Source organism: Bubalus kerabau, chromosome 11 (assembly GCF_029407905.1).
Source record: "Bubalus kerabau isolate K-KA32 ecotype Philippines breed swamp buffalo chromosome 11, PCC_UOA_SB_1v2, whole genome shotgun sequence".
NCBI classification, from domain to species: Eukaryota; Metazoa; Chordata; class Mammalia; order Artiodactyla; family Bovidae; genus Bubalus; species Bubalus kerabau.
The window spans coordinates 64,730,267-64,753,877 of NC_073634.1; the positions used below are offsets into that span (position 1 = coordinate 64,730,267).

General features: G+C 36.9%; 1 protein-coding gene across 1 annotated transcript in view; it reads right to left on the reverse strand.

Moving 5' to 3' along the window:
- WDPCP (WD repeat containing planar cell polarity effector) overlaps positions 1–23,611 on the reverse strand; it is a 282,688-nt gene that overhangs the window by 183,443 nt on the left and 75,634 nt on the right. The window contains exon 3 of the mRNA XM_055541743.1: positions 4,921–5,005. Coding sequence (XP_055397718.1) covers positions 4,921–5,005 — 85 coding nt within the window. The remainder of the gene's footprint in view (positions 1–4,920; positions 5,006–23,611) is intronic.

The following is a 23,611-nucleotide window of genomic DNA, read 5'->3' on the forward strand; positions in this document are numbered from 1 at the left end:
ACAACAAGGGATTTAGAATATTATGTAAACTTAGTTCATAGAACAGCAGCAGGATTTGAGAGGACTGACTGCAGTTTTGCAAGTTTTACTTCAGGTAAAAATGCTAACAAACAACATTGCATGCTAAAGAGAAATCATTTGTGAAAAGTCCATCAATGTGGTGAACTTCACTGTCATCTTATTTTAAGAAATTACCATAGGCTCTCCAACCTTCAGCAACCAAAACTTATCAACATTGAGGCAGGGCCCTTCACCAGCTAAAAGATTAAGACTTGCTTAAAGTTCCTATGATGTTCAGCATTTTTAGCAATAAAATACTTTTTAATTAAGGTATATACAGTGTTTTTAAAGACAATGTTACTGCACACGAAATAGATGCTTATTGTTATTGTTGTTCAGCTGCTAAGTCATATCCAACTCTTTGCAACTTCATAGACTGCAGCACGGCAGACTTCCCCGGCCTTCACTATCTCTAAGAGTTTGCTTCAACTCATGTCCTTTGAGTTGATGATGCTATCTAACCACCTTGTCCTCTGCCACCCTCTTTTCCTTTTATCTTCAACTTTTCCCAGCATCGGGGTCTTTTTCAATGAGTCAGTTCTTCACATCAGGTGGCCAAAGTATTAGAGCTAGCTTCAGCATCAGTCCTTCCAATGAGTATTCAGGGTTGATTTCTTATAGGATTGACTGCTTTGATCTCTGCACTGTCTAAGGGACTCTCAAGAGTCTTCTCCAACACCACAGTTCAAAAGCAACAAGTCTTCAGCACTCAGCCTTCTTTCTGATCCAACTATCACATCCATACATGACTACTGGAAAAACCATAGCTTTGACCATACGGATCTTTGTCAGCAAAGGGATGTCTCTGCTTTTTAATATGCTATCTAGGTTTGTCATAACTTTTCTTCCAAAGAGCAATCACCTTTTAATTTCATGGCTGTAGTCACCATTTGCAGTGATTCTGGAGCCCAAGAAAACAAAATCTGTCACTGTTTCCACTGTTTCCCCATCTACTTGCCATGAAGTGACAGGACATGATGCCACGATCTTAGTTTTTTGAATGTTGAGTTTTGTTTGTTTTTAATTCTTTTTTTAACTTTACAATATTGTATTGGTTTTGCATGAATCTGCCACAGGTATACACGTGTTCCCCATCCTGAACCCTCCTCCCTCCTCCCTCCCTGTACCATCCCTCTGAGTTTTAAGGCAGCTTTTTCACTCTCCTCTTTCATATCATCAAGAGGATCTTTAAGCTTTCTGCCATTAGGTTGGTGTCATCTACATATCTGAGGTTATTGATATTTCTCCCGGCAATCTTGATTTCAGCTTGAGCTTCATTCAGCCTGGCATTTGCATGATGTGTTCTACACAGAAGTTAAATAAGCAAGGTGACAACATACAGCCTTGACATAGCTCTGAAGTTTTTGCTGTATTTTTCTGATTGGAACTTATCCCTCTGTCTCATTTTGCCTAAGTCTCTGTGTTTACGTCTATATATTAAGTAAATCAGTTATCTCTCCCAGTCTTGAAGGAATGGCCTTCATAAGAAATGTCCTGTGACGTCTCTGGCAGTCCAGTGGCTGACTCCACACCTCCACTGCAGTTCAGTTCAGTTCAGTCGCTCAGTCGTGTCCGACTCTTTGCGACCCCATGAATTGCAGCACACCAGGCCTCCCTGTCCATCACCAACTCCCGGAGTTCACTCAGACTCACGTCCATCGAGTCAGTGATGCCATCCAGCCATCTCATCCTCTGTCATCCCCTTCTCCTCCTGCCCCCAATCCCTCCCAGCATCAGAGTCTTTTCCAATGAGTCAACTCTTCGCATGAGGTGGCCAAAGCACTGGAGTTTCAGCTTCAGCATCATTCCTTCCAAAGAAATCCCAGGGCTGATCTCCTTCAGAATGGACTGGTTGGATCTCCTTGCAGTCCAAGAGGGCAAGAGTTAACCACTGGTTGGGGAACTCCAATCCTGCATGCTGTAGCCCTGCATGCAGACATTTTTTTTTGTCTTCAGCCAGTATCTCAGTTCCCAGGGAGTGTCCCAGTTGGTTCCTGAGTCTCTGGCAGATGCTTTAAGATTAGTAACTGGGTCCCCTTTACCTACAGTCCATATGTTTCTCAATCTTGTGTTTTGTGTTGATTTTCAGATCAACTGAGTTTTCATGCACAACCTTCAGGAGTGGGTTTTCTGTTCCCTGCAGTTTTATAATTTTCCTGGATATATTTCCCATTGGTTTTCAAAGTCAGGTATTTTAGGGGCTTGTCTCTCCTGCGTAGGATCTAGGGGTTGGGACGGCTGGCGTGGAATCTGAATCCCTCACAACTGAGAGAGAAGATCATACCTTTGTTATCTCTCCCAGTTGTGGATTGCTGTGGCTGGGATGTGGTTTTTCCCCTTGGCAATACTGTTTGTCTCTCCTACCCATCTCAGTGCTGTCCTTTTACCTTTTGTTGTGGAGGCTCTATTCATCCATGTTCCATATGTACTTAATTAAATTTGTTGTGCCTATGGGAAGAGGTGAGTTCAGGCTCTTCCTATGCTAACATCTTGAACCCTCTCCCAAGAACACTACCTTTAAACTTGCTGTGTGCCCTTTACTATTTCACTTCCACTCCCTTCCTTGTCAGAGCTATACTGTGTTTATAATCTAGCATTCTTTATAGTTCTTCCACATATACTTGTCTCCTAAAACAATACATTATTTAATTTAGCTACTGTTTTTGAACTTTAAGTGCAAACATACTGTATGTATGCTGCAGCTTACTTTTTAAACTTTTTCCCTATAACATATTCCTGACATTCATCTATGTTGTTGCATACAGTTTCAATTCATTCACTTTCTCTGTTGCATAAATATATTTATCCATTCTCCAGCTGATTGAAATTTGGATGGTTTCTAGTTAAGGATGAATACTATTAAGAATTTTTTTGTACATGTTTCCTGGTGCACTCAAGTTATCAAGGCTTTCACTATGGTATATATCTAGGAGTTGAATTACTGGTCAGTAGGCAAAATACTTCGCCTACTGTATGAAACTCCAGTACTTTAGCCACCTGATGTGAAGTGCCAACTCATTAGGAAAGACCCTGATGCTGAGAAAGATTGAAGGCAAGAGGAGAAGGGGACAACAGAGGACGAGACGGTTGGATGGCATCACTGCCTCAATGGACGTGAGTTTGAGCAAGCTCTGAGAGATGGTGAAGGACAGGGAAGCCTGGCAAGCTGCAGTCCGTGGGGTTGCAGTGTCAGACATGACTGAGCAACTGAACAACAACAGCAAGGCAAAATACATCTTCAACTAAAGTAGGTAATGCCAAATTATTTCCTAAAATGGTTGGACCAACTCAACTTTCATCAGCAGTGAAATAAGTTTCTTCCCCTGTTTTTTTTTTCCCCCCAATTTCTTTTACCCATTTGAATTTAAAAAAATTTTCTGCTACATATTTTTACTTTCCAAAAGATTAATATAATTTTCAACTGTTCCCTGAAACATCTATATTTCATTTCTTGCTGTTCATATTTCAAAGTGAGTTACTAGAAAGCTGATTAAAAGCTCAATATACACGAATAGGGCTTGCCAACAGTGGGTTTCACTGACCACTCAGGGACCTGGGTGTTTCACTGGAAGACCACATTAAATATCAATGTAAATAGGCCTTCCCTCTGGGGCCAAGCAGTCTCTCCAGAGAGGACTCCCTCAGCTTCTTCCTTCTATGACATTCTGAGATTAAGATTAATTTGATTATAAAGGAATTAAGAATATTCCTGTGTAGGCTTTCACTTCAGTTTTCCCTGTTTTCAGTTCAGCACCTCTCCCCTATCTTTTTCCACTGCAGCTAGTTTTGAACTTCTCAAAATCAAGTATTTCCAGTGTCTCACTACCTCTTACATAGATTTTCAAGTCTCTTTCTGATCACCTCATGCCACAGTCTCATCCTTTTGCATTATCTGACTCCTCAAATTTCTGTACCTCTCAAGACTTTTGAAACCCAAGTTTGCTGTCAGTGGAATTTTCTGTAGACATCTAATATTCAGATTTTTGAGCTTTGGTAACTTCTCTATGCCCTCCAAAAACAACTCAACAGCAATTGTTTCCTTTCCTAGTCGCTTAGTCCTTGTGAGTTTACACCTATATTAAAGTAATTCATTTACTCTCATTTTAGAAGAATCTTGGGAGGAAGCAAGTGTGTGTTAAGTCTACTTTAACTGTAAATTCTTCCCTTACATATTTTAAGCACATTAAATGTAATGAAACTATAATGACATCATCTGTAGTTGTATATTTGTTATAAATAAACAATGCTTTGCAAGGTAAACTATTTTCTTAGAAATGATGCTGAAGACATTTAAATACATATGTCCTCCTAATACAAGAGTTGCTTTAGATTTTCAAAAGGAAAAGATTTTTTAAAACATGTTTCCTAATGATATATACTTCATCTTCAAATACTAATAAACATTGTTAAAACAGATTTATATTACTCCCTTCCCAAAAAAATGTGAACTGCAAAAAACAAGGATACAATTGTGCATATGAGCTATATGTTTGAAATACTCCTTTTATATCATATAGAAATGCATTTACCATTTGCAAGCCTGTAAATAGTTATGAATATAAACATATTATTATCAACAATTTCAGGGGGAAAAGCTGGAAAATCTTAGATATATCTTAAGAGGAAATAGATATTAGATGGATAAAATTAATGTTTTAAACAGAAAATGTAACTCAAGTTGAAAAAATAAGTTAATCAGAGTCAACGAAAAGAACTTCCTCTCCACCAGCCGATTCTTCATTAAGCATAAAGAAAATCATGCAGTTTCACTGGAGAATCTAGGCTCTAACCTTTGCTATTAGGTATTTATATTGTTGTAACTTATATTTGAAAAATATTGAAATAATCCAACTTATTTACCGCCAATGTGTAAGGTATTCTTCAAAGACCACAGGTGCAGTTCAGTCAAGCAGAATGACATCTGATGGCAGAAGGAATCACTATCCTGTTTAAAAAACAATTAAGAAGAGGTGTCAATTAATTATCTTCTATTGCCAATAAAATAAAGATCGCTTAGAAATAATAAAAAGAATAATTTTTCACCACTGATATTTGAGATACAGTTCATTGGAATAAACACAATTTAATATATCCTTAGTTAACCACCCAGAGATAAATGAAAAAAAAAAATTACTTTTCCTAGATTTAGTCATCGCATTGAGAAACATAGTAAGAAGAATATATATATATTTGGGTTTCCAATAATATAGGATTTTTAAAACTGAGTATATTTAGAATTATTTAGTATTTAAAGATTTTTAAGGAAAAGAAATATCTGCTAGGTAGTTATTAAGTACAAAAACATTTTGTGGTGCATTTTTAATATAAAAAGCAAATATTTGCAATCTTTCACATGCAAACAGACTAATTAAAATGGAATTCCCAAGATGAATGGTATATAGTTACTATTATAGGAAACATATTTACTTAGAAGTAAACTGTGTGAAACCACATTAGCATTCAAATTAATTTGTTCATCTGCATGTCATGATAGATCCAGATATTCTATACTACATTCATTTTTTTAAAAAGATAGCAAAATTGTACATCTTATATTTCCTCCCAGTTCTAACAGCAGGGCATAGTGATGGATATCATTTATACTTTTAAAAAAATTAATTAGAACTTCATTAATTTGGACTAATTGGAGGAAGGCCAATCTGAAAAAAAATAATGAAAAGTAACATTTTATAAAATATTTGAAAGGAATTTAAGTAACTTTCAAATGTTTGCTTAGAAATATATGTATTATACTACATGTAAATTTTCCTGTATATTAGAAATACATAAACTATTGACATTTTCTTTATACAGATCATAAAAAGAATTGTTATTTCCAACAAACTTCTGAATATTTTATGACATCTAATATATGAAAATAATAGCTTGAAAAATATTTTATGACATTTATTATATGGAGAAAAAAGCTCTCAGCTTCTTTAACATTCATTTCAGTTCAGTTCAGTCGCTCAGAAGTGTCCGACTCTTTGCGACCCCATGAATCGCAGCACACCAGGCCTCCCTGTCCATCACCAACTCCCATTAGGAGTGCCTAAAAATATTTCCCCATACTATTTATGAATGATAATCCAAAATAATTTTAGACATAATACAGACTTTGTTAGTCCTTACTTCACCTTTACTTTTGACCTCAATGTACTTACAATCATCAAGATTCAGATGCATGTTCAACTAATGAGACACAGTTACTAATTACTGAAATGGCAGAGTAATCAATTTCACAGTATAACAGAAGGGCTCAAGCCTGCTTGCAACAGCAGGGCACTGAGAAAGCTACTGAGAAATTATAAAATGTTCACAGGACCTCAGAGAAGCAAAGGATTTCACCAGTAAAATGATGATGATAGCAGCATATAATATTATGGACCTACCTGTGACAAGCATTCTTCTAAAATTTTACACATATTAACTCAAATATGTAACTCTTTGAAGTAGTTATCACTATTACTCCTATAATGAGGAAACTAAGACATAGAAAAGACATATAGCCAGCAGGTAGCAGAGGTGGGCTTTGAATCTAAACAGACAGGTTTTCAGACTCGTGCCGGCAACCACAGGACACTTACTGTACTGGGGTATATAGAATTGATGCTTTTTTTTTTTTTAATATTACTCTGAGATTTTTATTTCATTTTGTTTGGAGAAATACTAAGAAGTGGGGTTGCTGGATTATATAATACTTCTATTTTTAATTTTTGAGAAACTTCTTTTTTTTTTTGAACTGTGGTGTTGGAGAAGACTCTTGCGAGTCCCTTGGACTGCAAGGAGATCCAACCAGTCCATCCTAAAGGAGATCAGTCCTGGGTGTTCACTGGAAGGACTGATGCTGAAGCTGAAACTCCAATACTTTGGCCACCGCATGCGAAGAGTTGACTCATTGGAAAAGACTCTGATGCTGGGAGAGATTGGGGGCAGGAGGAGAAGGGGACGATAGAGGATGAGATGGCTGGATGGCATCACTGACTCGATGGATGAGAGTTTGAGTGAACTCCAGGAGTTGGTGATGGACAGGGAGGCCTGTTGTGCTGTGGTTCATGGGGTCGCAAAGAGTCGGACACGACTGAGCGACTGAACTGAACTGAGGGAGTGTATACACAGTAGTTTGAGTAAAACAACGGTGTTAGATCAAGATGCATGGTAGAAAATCATAGAAAAATGAAATTGAAAAGAGTAGCAAAAAACAGGCTATAATAAATACTAAATTTTGGATTGATCTGAATTCACTTTCTTCTTTGTACTAAAGTGCCTTTAAAGTTTAGAGATGAAACAAAAGACCCTTTGACCTCCAGACATGGTATTCTAACCAGAAGATGGCTGCCACATATATAGATATGGGGTAAGAGAGCTAGTGGGCTCATTACCATGAAAGATTCTCTAGCAGGCAATAGAGAAAAAGGGATATTAAAACTAACCTGTATTCTTCAATTCAACTATTATCTTTCTGAGTTGTCACCTGGGAGTGACTAGTGAGGCTGCCATTATTCAAAATATTTCCAAAGCTGTGTTCTTTGAAATTGCTTTCAGTCAGTTTCATGAGACTTATTCAGAATTATTACTTTATAGTTGTACTTTTTTAAAACTAAAACACTTACTATATTAGAATATGTAAACCACACCTTTGTCATTCAGATAGGTGAGGCCTGGAATATTGGTTTGAAGAATTAATTAATGGGACTTCCTGGCAGTCCAATAGTTAAGAATCTGAGTTCCCAATATAAGGGACATGGGTTCAATCTCTGGTCAAGGAACTAAAAGATTCTGCATGCCTCATGGCACTGCCTAAGAATCAATTAATAAATTAAATAAATTTCATATTTATTAAACTTAATATGTGGACTCTAGACTCTTAACTACCTGGCTTCTTATTCTAACCTCTCACACTCACGTACAAATGTGTTCAGTGCTCAGTGCTCAGTCAAGTCCGACTCTTTGCGATCCTATGGACTGTAGCCTGCCAGGCTCCTTTGTCCATGGAATTTTCCAGACAAGAATACTGGAGTGGGTTGCCATTTCCTACTCCAGGGAATCTTCCTGACCCAGGGATCAAACTCAAGTCTCCTGCGCCTCCTGAATTGCAGGTGGATTCTTTTACCGCTGAGCCACTAGGGAAATTCTCTAACTTCTCAGTTTACTCACTAATTTGCATAAATTACTTAACTTCTCTAAGTTTCCCCAAACATAAAATGGGTATAATAAAGTACCTATCACAGGACTATTTTGAGGGTAACTTTATTTAGTTATCTTAATATTGCTGCTGTAGTATTTGCTGCTGTTACTCAAATGTCTAGCACCATGTAAATTTATATGGAAAAAACAAAGAAGTATTAAACATGATCTTAAAGGTCCATATAGTCAAAGCTATGGTTTTTTCAGTACTCAGGTAGAGACGTGAGAGTTAGACTATGAAGAAAGCTGAGTACCGAAGAACTGATGTTTTTAAACTGATGTTGGAGAAGACTCTTGAGAGTCCCTTGGACTGCAAGGAGATCAAACCAGTCAATCATAAAGGAAATCAGTCCTGAGTATTCACTGGAAGGACTGATGCTAAAGCTGAAGCTCCAACACTTTGGCCCTGATGCTGGGAAAGATTGACAGCAGGAGGAGAAGGGGACGACAGAGGATGAGATGGCTGGATGGCATCACCAACTCGAGTTTGAGCAAGTTCCAGGAGTTGGTGAAGGACAGGGAAGCCTGGCATGCTGCAGTCCATGGGGTTGCAAAGAGTCGGAAAGAACTGAGCGACTGAACTGAACTACCTTACATAGGAAGAAATGAATGAATGACTTAGTACAAGAGGGATTTTATAATGGAAAAGTACCTATATGTGGACAAGCTTCTACACCAGAGGAAGTATTGAATTAGGCCATGCAAATGGATTAATATTTCACTAGGAAGAGGGAAGAAAAGATATGATGAAACAGGCACATACTTTTTTTGACACTGAGCACTAAATTCATAACTTGTAGAGTATACTACAAAATAAAAACACTCTTCAATTTAGTGTTTATTTAGATACTAATAATGAGAATTTATGAATTCTAACAAAGGCTGAAGTTTAGCTGTTAGTAGCTACATAATAAGGTTTCATCAAGCAAATTAGAGATAAAATTTTAGCCAAAAACAGAAGGCCACACTTTTACTTACATATCAAAAGAAGACTACACTTGTAAGTCTACTTTTCAGTTTAAGTCAATCAGTAATAAAGATTTTGTCAAAACATTCCCGAGACTTCCCTTGTGGTCCAGTGGTTAAGAGTCTGCATGCCAAAGGAGAGGACATGGTTCAATCCCCGGGTCTGAGAGGATCCCACTTGCCACGGAGTGGCTGGACCCACCCGCATCACAACTCCTGACCCCTGCACCTAGTTGTGATCGGCCAAAAAAGAAGCCACCGTAGAGAGGAGACTACGCACCCCAACAAAGACTAGGTAGCTGCAACTGGAGAAGTCTGAGCAGCGACAAAGACCCAGACGAGCCAGAAATAAATAAGAAACATTCCGCAGATGACAGAAATGAAGAGTCAATCACAGCTTCTTTTTAATCCATACTGGCTATTATTTATAAGAGGTAGAGAAGCTTTTAACTTGAAAACCCATAGTTCCAACTGTGTGCTGCTGCTGCTGCTGCTGCTGCTAAGTCGTTTCAGTCATGTCCGTCTCTGTGCGATCCCACAGATAGCAGCCCACCAGGCTCCGCCGTCCCTGGGATTCTCCAGGCAAGAACACTGGAATGGGTTGCCATTTCCTTCTCCAATGCATGAAAGTGAAAAGTGAAAGTGAAGTCGCGCAGATGTGTCCGACTCTTCGTGACCCCATGAACTGCAGCCCACCAGGCTCCTCTGTCCATGGGACTTTTCCAGGCAAGAGTACCAGAGTGGGTGGTCCACTGTGTATCTTTACTAAATTTGAAAATCCTAAACTACTCAGAAATTATGGAGGAGAATAAGCAAAACGATGTCTATAGACAGCATAAAATGTCAAGTACAAAGCTTTGACTCTCTGCATTTGGACATAAGGGGAAATTCTGAGACTAGCACAGTGTAAAGTCTATGATCTGGACTTGAAAACAGGATTCATTTGTAGTTTCATTGGAGGTGGGAGGACTGAGAAAAATGTACAAGTTGTTTCTAAAAATGCTCCGATGTATAAACAATATTGCTCCAGTTTCCCACAAAAAAAGAATAGGATAAAGCGGGGAAGAGACATTCTACTTAGAACCACTTTATGGCCCCTGGAATATTTGATTTAAGGGTCGTGAAGTGGCCACAGGGGTTGGTGCCCAGTAGAACATAAGCAGGTCTGGCAGCCCTTTGGCATTACTGTACTCAGAGTGGTGATATCCAGACAAAGCAGGATCCACACCCAGCAAAAGTAGACATGGTGGCAGCAATAATGTGTTGATGGAGCAGGTGTGGCAGGTGAGGTGAGAAGAAAATGGCTAAGGTGGCTAGTGTCCACTAGTAAATGACTGGACTTATTTATAAATACATGTGACAACTCTTGCGGGTTCCCCAAAATATGTGTAATTAGGGTGGAGGCTTTGCAGGGTCATACATTAGAGGGGAGGCAAAAGATAGTCAAATGCAGCTTATTCATCCTTATTTTCCTCTGAACTTCAAATATCTGCTAATAAGCCCATATAAAATTAAAAAGAATTAATACAGTAAATTTTTTAATATTTGTAAAAATCCATAATTACTAGATAGACATGGTGGGAGGGGACCAAATCAACATCCTGTCTAGTCCTCAACATGTCTTGCCATCTTTAAACTGTGCAGGTTTTTTCAAAGACTCAGACCTTTAAAGGTCTAGCATCTTACTCAAGAATGCCACCAGTTAAAAAGAATGCTGTAATTTCCATGTTTGAAAAATCTGCCTGAAGGAAGCAGTCAAGACTGAGCTCGTATCATTCAAATGGTGTATTAGTGCATAAACAGTTGTTTTTGAAGGAGGAAAGAAAAGAATTTCCCAAGAACTCTGGTTTCTGCATTCTGAGAGGGGATGTGGCCAAGGCTTTAAAAAGCAGTGAAACAGAAAGTGCCTAACAAAGTGGAGAAATATTGCCCTACTCAGTGCCCCTGTGCATTTCTCTAGGGATAAAACCCAATATGCAGGACTTAGAAACCTAAAGTAGGTATACAGGGAAAAATGAATAAAACAATGAATGTCTAAAAATACAGCAAATTTTCTTAATGTTGACTGGGAAAAAGAATTATCCAAGTGAAAAGAATAGCAGAAGGAAAAAGCTAAACAAGAAAAAATGTCTAATAATTTAATTTTCATTTATTTTTAAATATCATTTTATTTTCTGTTTAATTTTATAAGGCAGTTGATGACAGTCTCAGATGTCTCAGAAGGCCATTCTGAATTCAAACGTCCAGTCTTCATGACAGAATAAGAAGCATGATTTCAACTGAACTTGATCTAAATCTCAACTGTTCTCTTGTAAGGGGGAGAATCTATGATAGCCAAATGTTGAGGATAAAAAAATGAGAGGATCTTAGAGAACCTTTCTCACTTTCTAGTTACATCTTCAAAAGGTTTAAAGCCTTCTTTCCAAAACAGATCACAGTATAATAAATACTTATTTGTCTTATGATTGGGAGTGCATGCTAAGTTACCTGAGTAGTGTCCAACTCTTTGCGACTCTATGCCTCTAAGTGAATCTTCCCTGGTTTCTTAGGTCAGCTATTTGACTACTTTGGAAAGGAAAGGAAGCCTGAGGGTAAATAAAACCCTAATGTAAAACACGATGGAAAAGAAAAATAAACTAAGAGAAGACACTGCTGCAATTTAACAAAGACAGATGATACCATGGGCTAACAAGACATTTAAAATGAAATGTATGTTAGCAAAATACTTTAAAGAGCCTAAGGAAATCTTTCTTGGGCATAAAGTTAGAACATGTTATTTACTATCAATAGACTTTCTGAGGATTATCTAGTCACCAAAACGTACAAAATTAAGACAATTAAATAGCACAAGTTTAAAATAAACCACTAGTTGACTTAGGTATTCTAGTCATCATTAAGTAATTTCAAAATTATCTAAAATATAGTGTACTCCCCCATAATCTCTTGCCTATTGCCATCTACACAGAATTATATTATCTATTAACCATACACATAAACATATCTAACAATGTCACATTATCAGAAATAAAGATTTTTTGAAATATTCAACACTGAACCAAACAATTATACAATAATAAAGTTTATGTTAAAGAGCAGAGGAGTCTCAAAGAGACTTCAAACTTAGATTGAATTTATTCTAACAAAAGACTGGCGTATTGGGAACACTGGGTCATCTGTACCTCAGAGAGTCCTATGATATCTAGTTATTAATTAAATATCACAAAAGCTTTGAGCACCTTAGGTGTCTGACATTTTACTATGAGTCACAGATACAAGGATTTATAAAGCAGGGTCTCTACTATCAAATAGCTAAAATCTAGCATAGCAAATAAAATAATCACAGAAACAGTAATATGAAGTTTGTAATTAATGCAAATTTAACAACATAAACAAAGAGCTATGGGCATTCAGTAGACGTTCTAGTTGGATAATAAAGAAACTTTCTTATAAAGTAGGAAGACATTTGAAGATCGTTGGACTTTGATAAAGAGAGAGAGAAAAAATGAAACAATATACAAAAACATAAATTAGACAAAAGATGCAAGGCATATTTAAGGAGTAGTCAGCAACTAGTTTGATGCACAAATAGAAGAGATAAATCAGTTCCATACTAAGTAAGTTTTTAAATGCCAAACTTAGGAATTAGGACTTTATATTTTGGTAAGTTTCTACTGCAGAATAATGAATAGTTTCTCATCTGGTAAGGTAATTTAGAAAGGAGAATCAACAGATCAGAACTGTTGTAAGATTAACTTTGTGAATGGGAATATTGGAGGGATTTTTTATACAACTGATCTATATAAAAATAAACAGACAACACCAATATTTAGCAATAAGGGCTTGTTGGGATGCTGGCAGTTGGAATGTAAATAAAGCATCAGATTCAAGTGATCGTTTGAAGAAGGTATCAAAGGTGTATGGGAACTGATGAATCATGGAAGTGAGGAAAAAGGAGGAATCCAGAGTGACCACCATGATACGGGGATCTGCTTACTGCACAGACATGACCCTTGCCTTGAACATGACTCTACTGAGCAGACACGCCTCCATCATCATGTGCTGGTAAAAGAGTACCAGCGCATTCTGTTCACAACGACTGAATCAACTAGTTCAACCAACAACCTCCATTTTCCTAGCTACTGACCTGGCCATAGGCCTAAGCCATTGAATGAGAGCCCAGAAGAAAAACAAAGCCGAGGACAGGTATTTTGGTAATTTTCCAACACAGAGACAATGGGAAACACAGATTAAGGCGATATAGAGCCAGAAGGGCATGGAGGAGAAAACGGTGTGTATGTGTTTAAGTGGTTGTATAGTGATCAAACCTGTTGCTTCTGAATTTTAATACAGAGATGACCTCATTATGGTTTCATGAGAAGTAGTTTTATCAAGGACACAAAGATTAAGTCTTCTAAAGAAGGTGTGGTTCTACTGCTCTAAATGCTGGGCTCTGAGCCCAAAATGCCTCAATTCTAATCCGGCTATAACAAACTTATCCCAAATCATTCAACCTCTCTGCCTCAATTTCTTCACCTACAAAAACAGAGATAATGATACTGACCTACATTTCTAAGAACACTGTAAAGATTAATTAATTCTGTACAATGCTTTGAAGATGAAAAGCACTGAACATTATTAGTGGGTATTGCATAACTAATTGCTTGTAACACTGAAAATTTCATCCTAAAATTTTACTCAAACAGTAGTTATCAAATAAATGCCCTAGCTCCCTTAGTAACATTTATCTCCAAATGTTACTAAATTATTATTTTAAATGTATCTCATTTTTTTTACATTATATCATGTTATCTCATAGTATATAAAGATGTAGATCACTCCAGACATCTAGAACACCTTTTCAACCTAAACAATCAGGACATATTTATCTGAAAACTAGCATCTACTGAGAATAGTCAATAAATGCTAAAAGGTAATAAATACTTCAAGTTACAAAATTTTAATTTAATAAATAACACTAAGCAATTAAATGGCAGAAGCAACATGCAAAAGCATAAAGCATATGTTGAAAACACTGTCTATCATGTCCTTATTTTTATAAGTTATAGAACCTAAAAGCATACAAAAACCTATCTTTGTACGAAAAATGAAGACTGAAACTTTTAAATCCATTAGACACTCTGTGCGGTATTTTGTGTCTTCTTGGGTTTTAAAATTATAATAATAATGCATGCTTATTGTTTTAAAAAATGGAAATACAAAAGTATTTGACGTTAAAATGAATTCCCTTCCCAGAGGCCCTCCCCACTCTGAAGGGAGCCGTTACATAACATGGTAGGTGGCCTTCCAGACTCTGAAGTACTTAACAGCATGTCCATATACATACTGACTTGTTTTGTATTTTAGTAAATCAGTATTTTACTCAACATACAATTTGCTTTTTTTTCACTGAACACGACAGCATGGATATCCTCTGTTAGCATATAAAGATTTATATCGTTTTTTAAAAAGGTGCCAGATATTCCACTGTATACTGATCATAATTTACTTAATGAACATGACTGCTCATTTCAGGGCTATTTTCATCTTACAAATAAAAATACTATTAAAGTAAATATGCACACCTTACATTTTAATAGGTACTGACAAACTGGCCTCCAAAATGACAGTACCAATTTACATGTCCACCAGTAACATGACTGTCCTTTCCCCCATGTCCTTCCTCAATATGCTATGAGACATTAACAAAGTTTTTAATTTTTGCCAATCTGGAAAGTGAAAAATGAAAAGGTGAAAAAACTTGCAGTTTTAAGTTTCATTTTTCCATTCATTAAAGAGCTCAAACAGCATGTCATGTATTTTTAACAATTGTTTCTTCTATAAACTACCATTTCCCAACTTTGCCCATCTTTCTACTGAGTTCTCCATCTCATTCTTTGTGCATTAATATTAATCCTTTGTTACATACATTAGACATGTTTCTTTTTAAAATTTATCTTTATACATTAAAATAAGAGAACACAGAATTCACATTTTTTAAAAATCAGGCATGACATCACAGAAAACTCTTTGAACTCAATTTAGCTATTGCTGTGCAGAGTGCCAAGGCCAGGGAAGTTCTTCATAGCTGCTAACAACTGGTCAGGTGATGCTATTTCTAAATGAAGCCAAAAGCAATAGGTTCCTGTTTTAAGAGAAGTTGTGCACCATACTCTCTTAAAGAGGTTAGAAGAAATTCTATACCTAGAAAGAATAATAGGAGTCTCTTCATTTTCCCAAAATAAATCATGGCAAAAATCTTTATAAACCTCCTGTTATACTTAAATTTGGAAAATATTTCTCCAGAGCACTGTTCAAACCGTTTAATTCACTTAGGTAAATAGATCACATCAATTTAACATTTTCTTTATTGTAAGCAGTTTTGACATTTGGACAGTTCACCAATGGCTTCTTCATTGTGGCCTGCTTCCTCCTCTTCTACTACTCTTTACATGCAACAAATTAAATTTCACTAATATTTAAAGATCAGTATTGACCTTTGCATAGCCATTTTCTAGGTTCCTGTTAATACAAACATCTTGTTTGCTGATGCTCTTTTCAAATATTTTACTGCACACAATTTTCCATTATTCCAAAGAGACTTGTGTCTAGTTGAAGTGCATTTTTTCCATGATCCTGCAAATAATCACAATGGCTTATATCAGGCATTTTAGGGGGAAAAAAGTATGCTTGCTTAAGCAAGTAATAACAGCAACCATAAAATAATCTTTGCTCACCACCATCTCCAACACATGCACCCACCCTTCTGATCTTTAAAAATATGGACTTAATTCTTTTTAGGATGTATCTCAACCACAACAATAGAGAGACAGGGAATATAGAAATGCTGGCAATGTGACCATGATAAGTAATTCTAGATTGTAATTCCATAAATATAGTTTTATGCTACACTTGGATAGAAAAAAATGCAACTTTGAAGAGAAAATAAACTGAATTTCAAGAATTTCTAAAGAGATGAGTTAAAGACAAAAGAACACTGAAACGCTCTTATCTAAACCAATGCTAACTGTCGAAATAATTTGTCAGTTTAAAGTTACTATTTTAAAAAGCATATAAATCAAAGATTATTGCAAAGTGAGCAAGAATGAAAAAAGAGATCCTTTCTCTTCAAATAGGAAAGACAGTGAAAAAATCCTGAAGTTGCCCGCAGCTATACCACCTCAACCTTGTCAGATTTCACTTGTCAACACTTTGATGACAGATTGCCACCTCCTCCTCTAAAAAACAAATCCTACTAACTGATGAAAGAGATGGCTTCTTATGAAAAGTGGAATATTATCCGTGCAATTTGATAGTTGTACACTTTAAAATCTTTTTTCCCCAAAGAGACTTGAAAAACATTTTTCTGTGACTTTTATCAAAACTTAGAAGCTAGAGAACCAATGTGAGGAAGTAAAGGAAGTAAAGGGTGATTTAAAATACCTACTAAATTGGTAGTTCATATTCACTATTTAATTCTCACAATAACTCCCTGAAATTATGTACTAAAGTGTGTGTGTTTGTTACTTAAGTATTTCTCTGAGCAGGGAATAGCAGTTTTTCCAAGGACTCCATTTATGCACTCCCGTCCCCCATCAACTCTGATGGACTCTAAATTTACAGCTATGGAAACTGATGCATAGAGTGGTAAAATTATTTACACAAGTTCAGTCAGCTTGCTAGGGAACAGGACGAGAATTCCCATTCATGATATCTGCATGGTGCTCATTCAACTTTACTTTCTCTGCCTATCACTGTGCTACAGCCTTTCAGTTAAGCTTCTGCTTAAGAATCTGAGACAGGTGTCACTTTAGGCTTGTATCCATGGCAAAAGATATACATAGATGGAACCTATTTTCTGGCCAAATATACTTTATTTTGCTTAAGAAAGCCCTTGAGGGAAATTATTCGAATGACTAAGGATTATTTTTCATTGGTGTATCAGTAGTTTGTAAATAAACTGATGTATCTAAAACATGATTATAATCAGTATTTCTTAGGCACTAACGAGTATTCATACTATTTGCTTAGCAAGCTTCATAGAAAATATAAAAATAAGCTCCAACATGACATATTAATGCCTTGAAAACTGTTAAATAAATTAACTTCTTTTTAAGTTACTGTATCAGAGAAGTTTTATTTCTATGTTGACTTCCCTCATTTGGTAGTGGCTCTCACTAAGTTCTTGGGTCCTCACTCTATGACAAGTTTTTAAAAAAATATAAAGAAGCCCTAAATGCTCACAGTTTTCAAGAATTTTGTGGTGAATCTTTTTATATTGTGATCAGATCCTCCTTCACACTCTTTCTTCCGTGATTGGTTATTTTCACCTTTATGAACGGTTAATCACAACATTATTACTTAGTATACTTTTAGTATTTTTGTTTAACTGGTTGAATGAAGAACCAAAACAGTTCACTCAGGAAAGAACCGTCTTTTCCTACTGAAATGAAGGCCTATGAATAACTACCAAGGTCCCTAGAGAAGGGATCAATTTCACCTTAGGATTTAAAATTAATAATCCTTTAATACAGTAGGAAATTATCACCTGATTTTAAAAATCAGTAGAGTAAAAATAAAACAAAGAAGATTCAAAATTATGATCATGTTTTGCCGTAAAACCCAAACAAATACTGCATTAATAAATAATTTGCTGTTTTTAAAGGGCATATTTTATGTAAAAAGTTACTGAGAAGTAAATGGGATAATTATTTGAAAATATGTGGAAAACAATAATTATTCAATGCAGTTGCCTTTTGCTAAATAGTCAGTATCCATAAATTCTATTTTCAATAATATCTAAGGAAAATTATTTTAGAATTTAGCATTCTGTTTCAGCTTCTAATTATTTTCAGTTTGGTTCAACCCACATTTGTGAAACATCTACTAAGTGGCAACCAAGGGGCCAGGCACTGTGCTAGGCATTCAGAATAAAATAAAATCAAAAACAAGTCCTCACACTTGAGGAGGGAACAGCTTAGTAAGGGATGGGATGATGGGAAGATAAAAAACAGTGAATACAATTATTGATACATCAGAGTATGGCAAATAAAATGGAACCATGTCAAAGGAAGAGAGTACAGAAAAAAAAGAAAATTGTTAATTATAGCATCTAATGTATTCTCAATCACAAAAAAAGAACCTGAGACCTCTTCAGAGAAAATGAATAACTAGCATATAACCCAATGGAAACAGTGACAGACTTTATTTTCTTGGGCTACAAAATCACTGCAGATGGTGACTGCAGCCATGAAATTAAAAGACGCTTGCTCCTTGGAAGAAAATCTATGACCAACCTAGACAGCATATTAAAAAGCAGAGACATTACTTTGCCAACAAAGGTCCATCTAGTCAGAGCTATAGTTTTTCCAGTAGTCATGTATGGATGTGAGAGTTGGACTATAAAGAAAACTGAGCACCGAAGAATTGGTGCTTTTGAATTGTGGTGTTGGAGAAGACTCTTGAGAGTCCCTTGGACTGCAAGGAGATCCAACCAGTCTATCCTAAAGGAAATCAGTCCTGAATATTTACTGGAAGGACTGATGTTCAAGCTGAAACTCCAATACTTTGGCCACCTGAGGCGAAGAGCTGACTCATTGGAAAAAACTGATGCCGGGAAAGACTGAAGGCAGGAAGAGAAGGGGACAACAGAGGATGAGATGGTTGGATGGCATCACCGACTCAATGGACACGAGTTTGGGTAAACTCCGGGAGCTGGTGATGGACAGGGAGGCCTGGCATGCTGCAGTCCATGGGGTCACAAAGAGTCGCACACGACTGAGTGACTGAACTGAACTGAACCCAGTCACATGAATATATTGTATTTTCTTAATTCCAGCATCACCATAATTCACATTTGATGGTTACTGAAATGGTATGTATCTTGTAATCATTGTGTATATTTAATATAGTGCAGCTTTGGTAGTTCTCTATTATAACATTCTTGCTGGGAGGAGAGATCAAAATGGCAGAGCAGGAGGACACGGAACTCACCTCCCACCACAAACACATTAAAAAAAAATACATCTGTGTGTGAAGTAATACTCACTGGAAACCAGAGATAGGAAGAAAGACTTCTGTACAACCAAGGCTATAAGAAAGAGTCGCACAGAATCAGGAAGGAGGGGAAAAAGAAAGATCACGTTGGGACCTGTGACCCTGGGAGGAAACACAGAAGAGGGTGGAATACAATGGCAGAGATCCTCCTGAGGAGTAAACGGTTTGAGTCACATTGAGCACTCCAGCTATGGATGTGACAACCAGGAAGATGAATTCTTTTGGCTGGAAGTTGGAGGGCTGGTGGGACTAACTAGGATCTGCTAGTAAAGAGTGTGAACACACTTGCTTACTCCCAAAACAATGTGGGGGAAAAAAAACAGATTAAAACCACATGAGATTCTGGCCAGCTTTCCATAACCACTCCACTGTGCACCCCTGCCTAAGTCCAATGCTCACTCCATCCTGTGTGCTTGGCTACACAGCTCCACATTGCGGAATGAGGGCTGCCACAACAAAGAAGAGTGCTCAGTTGTGCAGGATGGTACCAGCTCAGACTCTGCAACATTTGAACTGGGTAAGAGCAGCAGAGCAGCGGCTAACTGGCTTTCAGAGACATCAGAAGTAGTCCCAGACTCCGGCTGCAGCCAACGCTGTCATAACACATGACCAGACCTACACTGAGCACTCATAACTATTTTGCTTGCTCTGAGATGCAGCTCCACACTAGGGAGAGGGTGCTGGTGCTGGAAGCAGGGAGAGCACACACTCCCCACTCTCAGGGCTCCTACTCGAGCAACTTGGGACCTGACCCTGTCCCCAATAGGGTGGTGTTGGCCAGGAAACAAAGAAGAAGCTTCAGGTCACACCTAGCTCAGGCTCTAACACTTTCATCCCTAGTACCATCTCCTTCAAGGTGCTATCAGCCAGTACACCCTGGGGAAAGATAAAACTTGTGCACACATCAAACCTAGCTCTCTCATCATAGCCACTGGGCATACACAGATTATTTAGGGATGCTCCCACATAATGACATGCCTTTAAGACCTCAATTAAGTAACTGCTTCACCTAAATTCAGAGAGACAAAGAAAATTAAGCAAAATGAGAAGACAGAGGAACTAGTTTAACTCAAAGAACAAGAGAAAGCACATGAAAAAAATAATAAAAAAGAAATAAACCATCTAACAGATAAAGAATCCAAATCATTAGTTTTAAGAATGCTACCTGAATTAGGGAAAAGAACAGATGAACACAGTGAGAATTTTAATGAGGAAATAGAAACTATTTTTTAAAATAGAACTGAAAACACAGTAGCTAAAATGAAAACCACACTAGACAGACTAAACAACACACCCACATGATACAGAAGAATGGATAAGTGATCTGGAAGGCAGAATAATGAAAATCACCCAACTGGAACAGCAAAAAGAAAAATAAAAAACAGAACAGTTTAAGAGACTTCTGAAAATCATCAATCACAAGGGAAGAAACAAAAAGAAGAAAAGAATAGAGAAGAATTACAAAAATCAAAAAAGTAATAAAATGGTAATAAGTATACAGCTATTTATAATCACTTTAAATGTCAATGGACTTAAATGTTCCAATCGAAAGATAGTGTAGCTGACTGGATTAAAAAACAAGGCCAGGGACTACCTTGGTTATCCCATGGTTAAGATTCCAGGCTCTCAATGCAGAGGGCACAGGTTCAATCCCTAGTCAGGGAACTAAGATCCACATATAGCATGGTACAACCAAAACAAAACAAAAAACAAGGCCCATTTGTATGCTGCTTACAAGAAACTCACATCAGAGCTGAAGACACACACAGACTGAAAGTGAAAGGTTTTAAAAAGATATTTCATATAAATGTAAATGATCAGGAACCAGGGACACAATACTTATATCAGACAAAATAGGCACCTAATACAGAAGCACCTAAATATATAATGAACAGTCATTCAAGACAGAAAACCAATAAGGAAACAGTGCCTTTAAATGGCACAACAGACCAGCTGGACTTAATGGATAGCTACAGGACGTTCCATACTCAAATAGTAGAATACATGTGCTTTTCAAGTACATATGGAATGTTCTCCACAATAGATCATATGCTAGGCCACAAGACAAGTCTCAGCAAATTCAAGAGGATAGAAATTATATCAAGCATTTTTTCTGACTACAACTGTGTGATACTAGAAATCAATTACAGGAAGAAAAATGGGGGAAATGTGCAGCCATGGTCAAGTAATTTATAGCAAAGGATGAAATAATTCAAAAAAAATTTCCCATAACTGAAGTATATGAATTTGCCAGGTTGAAAAAAAATCACCAAGTACAATGAATTTATAAAAGACACAAACTCGAGGCACATCATTACAAAAATCACAAAACACAGAGGATAAATAAAAATCCTACAAGTTTCCAGAGAAGGGAAAAAAAGCAAAAACTGGTCACTTAAACAGGATGAAAGGAATCCAAATTTTCAATAGCAACATTAGAAGTTAGAAGACAAGGGAGTAACATTTTCAATTTTTGAAGGAAACTAATTTTCTAACTATAATTCTATATGTATCCAACTGTCACTTCACTGTGAGGTTAGAATAAAGACATAAAAGAGGCAACATCATAAAATTTAACTATCATGCATTGTTCTTCAGGCAGTTACTAGAAGATGTGTCCCACCAAATGATGGAATACACCAAGAGAGATGATGAGATCCAGCAAATAAAGGATCTAACATAAGAAAAAGGGGGAAAAAAAGTTCTAGAATAAAAATAAAGAGAAATCCTACAAGGATAACTGTATCTCATGCAGACTGAAGCAGGAGAGCAGAGAACTCTAGGAAGGATATTGCCAACAAAAACTAATATTGAAAGTAATAGATTACCTGGTCATTTAAACTTACTGGAAGAAGATTTACACTTCTGCTAAAGGTGGTAATAAAGAAACAACAGTTCAATAAAAAACCAAATAAAAGGCAAGGCAACTATTGACTACACAGACAACAAAGTTATAAAAGAATAAAAATATAATCATAGTAAGCTACATGGCTAACTTTGATTATTTACATAGTTAGAATATATAAACACACAATATTAACAAAAAATTATGGTATACTATGTTAGAAAGGAGAGAGAAAGTGTGCATGGGAGGGGATAAGTGTTGTAAAAGTGTGTGTTAGTCGCTCAGTTAAATCTGACTCTTTGTGACCCCATGGACTGTAGCCCACCAGGCTCCTCTGTCCATGAGATTCTCCAGGCAAGAATATTCGAATGGGTTGCCATGTCTACCTCCAAGAGATCCTCCCAACCCAGGGATTGAACCCTAGTCTCTGATTTCTCCTGCATTGGCAGGCGGGTTCTTTACTGCTAGCACCACCTGGGAAGCCCACAAATATTAATACCAGAAGAAATAACTAAAGAATTAAAAGTGGTTGCCTCTGGAGAGTGCTGGGACGATGAATGTCATTGTTAGTTATGAGTCTATGGAACTCAATTTTTTATACTGTGTATGTGTTATTTTGATTTAAAGAAAAGGTTTCCTACCTCCATCAAGTTTCTCCAGAATAAATTTGTATATGGAAACAGCACTGAAAATGAGTAAATGCCTCATTCCCCCAATAGCACACCTACTCTTGTGCTAATGGCTTTTAATATAAACATCCTTTGTGTGTGCATGCTAAGTTGCTTCAGTTGTGTCTGACTCTCTGCGATCCTTTAGACTGTAGCCTGCCAGTCTCCTCTGTCCATGGGATTCTAAGAATACAGGAGTGGATTGCCATGACCCCCTCCTGGGGATTTTCCTGACCCATGGATAGAACTTGCTATTCTTCTTCAAAATGATGGAAAGTCACACAGTTACATCATTGATAGAGCTAATTGTATTGCTTCGACAGGCACTTTTTATAAAAGAATATTTTCTATTAAAAATACAACTAAGATTCTTCTGGGATAAGTTACCACTTTGACTTTGTGACATTCCATTATGTCACCAGGCATTTTAAAATACATGCAAAATGGCTAGGCTGCCCACAGCTACCAATTACTATTTAGGAGATGCATATTCTGTGGAGTATCAGCCTAACTTAAAGCTTTAGGCAGACCTTAAACATCCAAACAGAAATATGTAGTTCAGGAGTGAGACCTAAAATGAAAAGATGGGGTTAGAAGCCAATGACGAAGTTAAACCCACAATGTGGATGGAGAGAGGGGGTGGTAGCTAGAGGAGTCTCAATATGGAGGGAGTTTTCTTTTTTAAAAAAAAAGATAAAAGAGACATAAACTATTAATTATTTTTATCAGTCACATTTGCAACCTCTCTTCCCATGTCCTCCTTTCTAGAGGAAATAGGTCCAGGGCTGCAAAGAGCACATCATCAATTGGTTTTGGTGCCAACTCAGGCTGC